Here is a 9,034-nt window from a genome sequence, read left to right on the forward strand (position 1 = left end):
TAATTAAATGAAATAAATTATACAAATCGCTCATCTCAAAAATAATTTTATAAATAATTAAATAAAATGAATTATACAAATCACTCATCTCAAAAATAATTTTATAAATAATTAAATAAAATAAATTATACAAATCACTCATCTCAAAAATAATTTTATAAATAATTAAATAAAATAGATTATACAAATCGCTCATCTCAAAAATAATTTTATAAAGAATTAAATAAAATGAATTAAAGAAATCGCTCATCTCAAAAATAATTTTATAAATAATTAAATAAAATAAATTATAAAAATCGCTCATCTCAAAAAATAATTCCATAAATAATTAAATAAAATGAATTATACAAATCGCTCATCTCAAAAATAATTTTATAAATAATTAAATAAAATGAATTATACAAATCGCTCATCTCAAAAATAATTTTATAAATAATTAAATAAAATAAATTATACAAATCACTCATCTCCAAAATAATTTTATAAATAATTAAATAAAATAGATTGTACAAATCGCTCATCTCAAAAATAATTCTATAAATAATTAAATAAAATAAATTATACAAATCGCTCATCTCAAAAATAATTTTATAAATAATTAAATAAAATAAATTATACAAATCGCTCATCTCAAAAATAATTCCATAAATAATTAAATAAAATAAATTATACAAATCACTCATCTCAAAAATAATTCTATAAATAATTAAATAAAATGAATTATACAAATCACTCATCTCAAAAATAATTCCATAAATAATTAAATAAAATAAATTATACAAATCACTCATCTCAAAAATAATTCTATAAATAATTAAATAAAATAAATTATACAAATCACTCATCTCAAAAATAATTCTATAAATAATTAAATAAAATAAATTATACAAATCACTCATCTCAAAAATAATTCCATAAATAATTAAATAAAATGAATTATACAAATCGCTCATCTCAAAAATAATTCTATAAATAATTAAATAAAATGAATTATACAAATCACTCATCTCAAAAATAATTCCATAAATAATTAAATAAAATGAATTATACAAATCGCTCATCTCAAAAATAATTCCATAAATAATTAAATGAAATAAATTATACAAATCACTCATCTCAAAAATAATTCTATAAATAATTAAATAAAATAAATTATACAAATCACTCATCTCAAAAATAATTCTATAAATAATATATCAAAATAAATTATACAAATCGCTCATCTCAAAAATAATTCTATAAATAATTAAATGAAATAAATTATACAAATCACTCATCTCAAAAATAATTCTATAAATAATTAAATAAAATAAATTATACAAATCACTCATCTCAAAAATAATTCTATAAATAATTAAATAAAATAAATTATACAAATCACTCATCTCAAAAATAATTCCATAAATAATTAAATAAAATGAATTATACAAATCGCTCATCTCAAAAATAATTCCATAAATAATTCAATAAAATAAATTATACAAATCACTCATCTCAAAAATAATTCTATAAATAATTAAATGAAATAAATTATACAAATCGCTCATCTCAAAAATAATTTTATAAATAATTAAATAAAATAAATTATACAAATCGCTCATCTCAAAAAATAATTCCATAAATAATTAAATGAAATAAATTATACAAATCACTCATCTCAAAAATAATTCCATAAATAATTAAATAAAATAAATTATACAAATCACTCATCTCAAAAATAATTTTATAAATAATTAAATGAAATAAATTATACAAATCACTCATCTCAAAAATAATTCTATAAATAATTAAATAAAATAAATTATAAAAATCACTCATCTCAAAAATAATTTTATAAATAATTAAATAAAATAAATTATACAAATCACTCATCTCAAAAATAATTCTATAAATAATTAAATAAAATAAATTATACAAATCGCTCATCTCAAAAATAATTTTATAAATAATTAAATAAAATGAATTATACAAATCACTCATCTAAAAAATAATTCCATAAATAATTAAATAAAATAAATTATACAAATCACTCATCTCAAAAATAATTCTATAAATAATTAAATAAAATAAATTATACAAATCACTCATCTCAAAAATAATTCCATAAATAATTAAATAAAATGAATTATACAAATCACTCATCTCAAAAATAATTCCATAAATAATTAAATAAAATAAATTATACAAATCGCTCATCTCAAAAATAATTTTATAAATAATTAAATAAAATGAATTATACAAATCGCTCATCTCAAAAATAATTCCATAAATAATTAAATGAAATAAATTATACAAATCGCTCATCTCAAAAATAATTTTATAAATAATTAAATAAAATAAATTATACAAATCGCTCATCTCAAAAATAATTCTATAAATAATTAAATAGAATAAATTATACAAATCACTCATCTAAAAAATAATTCCATAAATAATTAAATAAAATAAATTATACAAATCACTCATCTCAAAAATAATTCTATAAATAATTAAATAAAATGAATTATACAAATCGCTCATCTAAAAAATAATTCCATAAATAATTAAATAAAATGAATTATACAAATCGCTCATCTCAAAAATAATTCCATAAATAATTAAATAAAATGAATTATACAAATCGCTCATCTCAAAAATAATTCCATAAATAATTAAATAAAATGAATTATACAAATCGCTCATCTAAAAAATAATTCCATAAATAATTAAATAAAATGAATTATACAAATCGCTCATCTCAAAAATAATTCCATAAATAATTAAATAAAATGAATTATACAAATCACTCATCTCAAAAATAATTCTATAAATAATTAAATGAAATAAATTATACAAATCACTCATCTCAAAAATAATTCCATAAATAATTAAATAAAATAAATTATACAAATCACTCATCTCAAAAATAATTCTATAAATAATTAAATAAAATAGATTATACAAATCGCTCATCTCAAAAATAATTCCATAAATAATTAAATAAAATAAATTATACAAATCACTCATCTCAAAAATAATTTTATAAATAATTAAATGAAATAAATTATACAAATCACTCATCTCTAAAATAATTCCATAAATAATTAAATAAAATAAATTATACAAATCACTCATCTCTAAAATAATTTCAAATTAATTCAATGATATAACAATTTGAGACGGACACGACAATTGGAAGAACAACATAGAAAAAAATGGATTTATAAGACCAAAAAGTCCAACCTTTATTGTTCTTCGGGACCCGTGCCATAGTGGATAGAAATATGGAATATCTATGATTCCAATGAGCATTGTCTGGAGGTAGTAGTTTCAATCCCACCCAAAACCAGTCAGAGGATTAGTTGGCCACACTGTGTTGAAATGACAACCACTATGGAAGGCAGTAATTGGCGTGGATGTAGTTGGAGGATTCAACATTCCTATCCCGTCGCGGTTAACCACCTGACGAAGGCCAGATGAATAATTGGCCGAAACGTTGTGAAACAACTAAAAGATGAGGATAATAGTCCGCAAATAATTAAATAAAATAAATTATACAAATCACTCCTCTCAAAAGAATTCCAAATTAATTCAATTGAGAATTCTGGTCTGTGCTGATAGAACGAGAACACGCTACCCTTGTGGATTAAATAAAGTGTTCTGTTGGAAATTCTGTGCAGATTTCCGAGTCCGACAAAAATTCCTGAATTCAACAAAGATTCTCAAGTTTGACAAGATACATTTGAAGAAGGTTGGAGGTTCCATCAGCCAAAACATTCTGAAAATAACACTCAAGATGAGAACAGCAGTCTGAAGAATCCAAGTAATACAAAAAAAAAAATCTCTAAAATTGTTGAAAGGCCTCATTTAGCTGGACGTTTGTTACTTTCTTAGCTATTTATTTAGAACTACACTTCGAATTTGTATTACCAGTGTGGAACCCTTATCTTGCTTGGATTATTGATCGTATGGAAACGATTCACAGATGTGCATACTCTGCGTCAGACACCTGCCTTATTTTCAGGCACTTCATTGAAATGCCAACATCTAGCTATTTACAGGAAAGTAGAAAGTGGATTTTAAATTTACATTTTATAACCTTGTAACTCTTGCTTCCCTTATTTTGTCCTTTAATCCTCACATTCCATGAATGATGTTTCTGACAAAGGATGAAGAATTGCTGTTTTCTGGGTCAGAATCTACTTAACTCAGAAGGTAGAAAGTGGATCTTGGGTTTGCTTTTGGCAGTCTCGTAACTTACACTTTCCCTGTTTTGTCCTTTAATCCTCACATTCCATTAACAATGTTTCTGACAAAGGGGAAAGAATTGCAGTTCTCTAGGTTAGAATATATCGATCTAATACTTGTTGGTTAATTTTTGAGCTTAAAGTAGTATTTTTTTTTTTTTTTTTTTTTTTGTTATAACTCTCTAGACAATACATGATAAGACGAATGGCATGGTGGCCAATACCGAAATGACACTGTGCATACATGACTGGACCAAAAGCAAGGCCTGTGCTCATTTGCATATGTGTAAGCCTCGGGGGCATTAAAGATGATGAATTTTCTTGTGCAGGAAGTTTTTGTTTTGAGTCCGACAGATTCCCACACAGTGTTTATTTCAGAAGAAGAGAGAGAAGTAGGAGACAAACAAAGCAAAAACAAAAACTGTTGCAATATATTTTACTTATATTAGGGTATGATCACTGAATGTTGGAAGGTTCTGCTTATAGACACTGACAATAGGAACTGACCAATCAAATGTTGCCATATTCTGCAAGCAACAAATCAGAAACCAAAATTGCTCTTTTAAAAAACATTAAATCTTTCAGAATTCCCGCACATAATTTATTTGTATCCACACAAGAAAGGTCTTTTACTCTTTACCCACAAAATTTTAAAGTCCGAGACTTATACAGAACAACTACCAACCGAAAACTCTTCATCTTCACAAACTTGTTCAGAAGAATTTCCGTTGTGTAGCTAACCCATCGGAAACTTTTCTGAAATTAAACCTGAATTTCAATTTAAGAAAAACAAAAAAAAATTCAGGCATATGTTATCTTGGCATTATGACCGAAGGAACGGTTCGACTTAAAACTCATACCAGAATATGAAGGAGCAATGTCAATTGGCTTTATGCCTTGTTCTGAGTTGTATCCATTAAGAAAAAATTTAGATTTCAATTTGGTTTGCTATCTCAACACAACGTTTTGGATTTCAATGTATCGAACATGTCATAATTGCACTGACATACCAGTTGTCATTAGATCACCAAAGTTAAGCGACATAGAGCATGGCTACTATCAGATGAGTGACCATTTGGGAATGCTAAGCACTTTTTTTTTTTTTACATGGGGGGTCACCACTTATCAAGGCCCAGAGGCCACTCGAGGATAAGGGTTAATGGGTATACATTAGTCATTGTGATTTTAGCGTAGTAAACATTAGTGGGAATTTTATAGCTTGGATTACTTAGGGGGACGGTTCAGTAAGAACTTGTTCACGTTGGACTTGAAGACAATCAGATTGTAGTCAGCTGGAAAGCAGGCAAACGGAATAGAGTTCCACAGGCGATCAGTTCTAAGAAAGAAGCCCTGTTGATGGAATGTACGTTTAGGTGTAGGCACAGATAAAGAGTGTGTGAAATTGTTGATAGTGGTTCTGGCTAGACAAGTGTTTTTCGTGAAAGTCTGGCGAGAGGGGACCATAGATTGAAGTTCAGATGAGCGTCTGCCATGAAAATAACAATAAAGCAGGGACAGGCTCGCTACGTCTCTTCTGTGGGAAAGAGGTTGCAGGGAAAAGAAAAGGGCATCCCCCACTAAGCTACGAATTCTATTTTGAACTCTGTCAAGAAAGGATAAGCTGCTTCTAGCAGCTCCTGCCCAGATGTGGCAACAGTACTCCATCGTTGGCCGAACCTGGCTTTTATATAGGTAAAGAATTGCATCAGGAGTGAGATATCTACTGGAGCGGTAGAAGGATATCACCATTTTTCCAGCAACTTTGGCAATGAATTTGATATATGTGCTCCATTTCAGATCAGGAGTAAAGGTCAAGCCCAGAAGCTTGTAAAAACATGAGCCCTCCCCATCATTACGATTGATGGCAGATCTTCCCATAACCAGGTATACATGTGATTTGAGGACCACTTGTGAATTTGATAGTTCCTGTAAACTTCCTCCTTTGGAAGAAGCTAGCGTAGTCCACCCAAGGTTAATATTACACCAGGTATTACTAGTTAGTTTTATATTTTATATAACACGCGTAGACATGCCAATAAAATTAGAAAAGACTGCAGCTCCCATGAATTTCAGAGGAATTTTTTTATGCATAGAATTTCTGAAGCGTGCAACAATCTGCTCGCATCAATTAATGGCTGCCAGGGCACTGTATCCTTTAAAACCCTAAGGATTCCAAGAAATTCTTCAAAACTAAACCTGATACCCCTCACATGGTACTGGGTGACCAAGCTGGCATCTTGTAGTGAGACCCCATTTGGGGGCTGTGGGAAATGTGGAGTTGCCCCTAAGTTACCATTGCTCCCAGGTCAACTTTAGTCTGGAATTGTAATACTTGTTGAGGTCATCTAGTGCTATCATATCAGGCTGTTTAAAGATACTGGCTTCCTGATGAAAAATGCACCAAACATTGATGTTGTATTTTTCCTTTCCCTTTGCAAAGCTCAGTCATGTTCTGTAAAATTGTTAAAAACAATTTTCTTGTACAAAACAATCAAACCAAACACTGCAAATAAATATTTGAAGATATAAAGAATTTGAAGCATAAAAACTTTTTCCAAAATTACCAGATTCGACATTAAATAACCCCAAAACAAAAAGCAACCAACTAATACGCATGCATTTTTGATGGGCTGTAAAGCACCTGAGCTTTCTACGCAAAGATTTCATTATGATTATTATTATAAAAAAGTTACAACCAGTTAGATCAAATTTCATAAAATTTTTTAAATGAAATTCCCAAAGTGGGAAAAGGTTTAACTTATTTAAAAAAAATTTTTTTTCTATTTGTTTTCTTCTTTCAGTTACATCATCTGTGGTGATGCGGATGGCAAACTATATATTTGGGATTGGAAGACAACCAAGCTGTACAGTAAATTCAAAGCCCATGACAATGTCTGCATTGCTGCTATGTGGCACCCACACGAGACGTCCAAAGTTGCCACAGCTGGTTGGGATGGAGTCATTAAATTCTGGGATTAATCATTAAAAAAAAAAAAAATTCATTTGAACATTTTTTTTACTTCTCATAATCAAAAACACATCAAAATTAAAAGATTCTTTTGAAATAAGTTTACATAAAATGTTTTTTTTTTTTTTGTTTTTTTTTGTTATTTTTAAATTTGATTTCTCCAAAATTTTCGGTGCTTGTGCAGAATAATGGATTTTGAAACTAACGCATTTCAGGTGAAAACATGTGCTGTAAAGTATTCAACTTTAAATACTGAGGTGACTATGAGAGAAGAGGAGGCAGGCAGCAAGAATAGAAAAGGAAGTAAAGCAGCAGCAGGTGCAGAACTTCAGTTTATAATTATTCACTTAAAGAATTACAATTTGTACTTTGTAGTTAGTTTATATTCATTTAAGAATTGGAAATTGTACCTTGTATTTTGTAGTTTTATTTAATAAAGGCAAAAAGCGGTAATAGTGACAAGGCACTTAACAAATGTTAAATTAGCAGTTACTATGTTAATGTGTGAAAACTATCTGATGAGTCACTTGGAAGTGATGAAATGGTTTAAATTTAATAGGAAAGAGAAAAGTAATTAATTAGCTGATTAGGACGATTACCTGGTGATTAACCGGTACACCCCTAATACTTGCATGTTATGTCAAATTAGTATAAATTCTCCAAATTACGAAAAATGCTAGATCTAGTTTTTATAAACAAAAAAAAAAAAATCATCCACAATAACGTTCAAATATTTTTGTATTTTAAAATAGCAGATTGCCAAATTAACATATGATAAAACTCTATAACTTCCTAAACTCAATAAATTTTATTTATACTTGTAACTATTTTTCTGCTGGATCATTTTCCATAATTTTGGGGAATTTATTCAAATTTCAACATGACAAGTAAGTACGTTATGTTCTCACCTGAAATGCATTTCAAAATCCACTATTCTGCACAAGCACCAATTTTTCTAAGTTCTTTCCAAGAACTTCCTGTCGGCGGAACACATTATCATGTGACTGATTTCTTCCAGACTACTACGTGACCATGTTCAAACCCAATGTCTACAAATGCCTATCATAAATCGTCTAAATAAGTGTTCAAATTTTGTCCATTCCATTTATCTATTTCAATCCTCTCATAATATTCTTCATCATTCAACTGACAATCTATCCATCTCATTAACTTATATCTTTTAATTGCTTTTGGCCTTGATAAATAGTGACTCATTTTTAATAAAAAAAAGAAAATTATGTGATGGAAGGGAAAAAAAGTTGATGTCTTTCCTGCCATTCACCATCATTCTTCTGCTTTTGTAATTTCTATTTATATAAGGTAACGTGTGCGTACGAGGTGCCTTAAGTTTCCAGATTTTTTTGTACAGGCATTTAAAATTGTCGTAGATGCTTGGAAATTCAGTATGTCATTGCTGGACATCTTATAAGATGACTGACCAATTTTTATGATTTCAGGTTCAAGTAAACAGCTACAGCAGCAATTGGAATACACCCTACTAAAGCCTGATTGTCACAGCTAGTGAATTCTAAAAATGCAGTCTGGACATGAAGACACATTAGAAGAATGATTTGCAATAAAATTCTGTTTTAAACATGGAAAAATACCACAGAAATGTATGGAATGCTTCAGACTGCTTTTGGACCATCTTGCATAAATCGAGCATCAGTTTTTGAGTAGCATAAGAGATTCAAGGAAGACAGGGAGTCTGTGAGGGATGATAAGAGGGATGATGTGGGAGGAGTAAGGAAATCAAAACGCCAGAGTTGATTGGCCAAATAAAGAATTTCATCGATAAGGACCATTGTGTATCTATAGAGACAATAAGTGCACTATTTGA

At 28.4% G+C, this 9,034-nt stretch overlaps 1 protein-coding gene across 1 annotated transcript in view; it reads left to right on the forward strand.

The window, feature by feature from the left end:
• The window catches only part of LOC145263130 (pre-mRNA-processing factor 17-like), a 268,376-nt gene extending 261,070 nt beyond the window's left edge, over positions 1-7,306 (forward strand). The window contains exon 14 of the mRNA XM_080120076.1: positions 7,028-7,306. Within this exon, the coding sequence (XP_079976202.1) occupies positions 7,028-7,205 (178 nt within the window). The 3' untranslated portion in view covers positions 7,206-7,306. The remainder of the gene's footprint in view (positions 1-7,027) is intronic.
• Positions 7,307-9,034: the final 1,728 nt, after the last annotated feature.

This window comes from Euprymna scolopes, chromosome 38 (genome assembly GCF_053919585.1).
Source record: "Euprymna scolopes isolate OS-2025 chromosome 38, ASM5391958v1, whole genome shotgun sequence".
Classification (NCBI taxonomy): Eukaryota; Metazoa; Mollusca; class Cephalopoda; order Sepiida; family Sepiolidae; genus Euprymna; species Euprymna scolopes.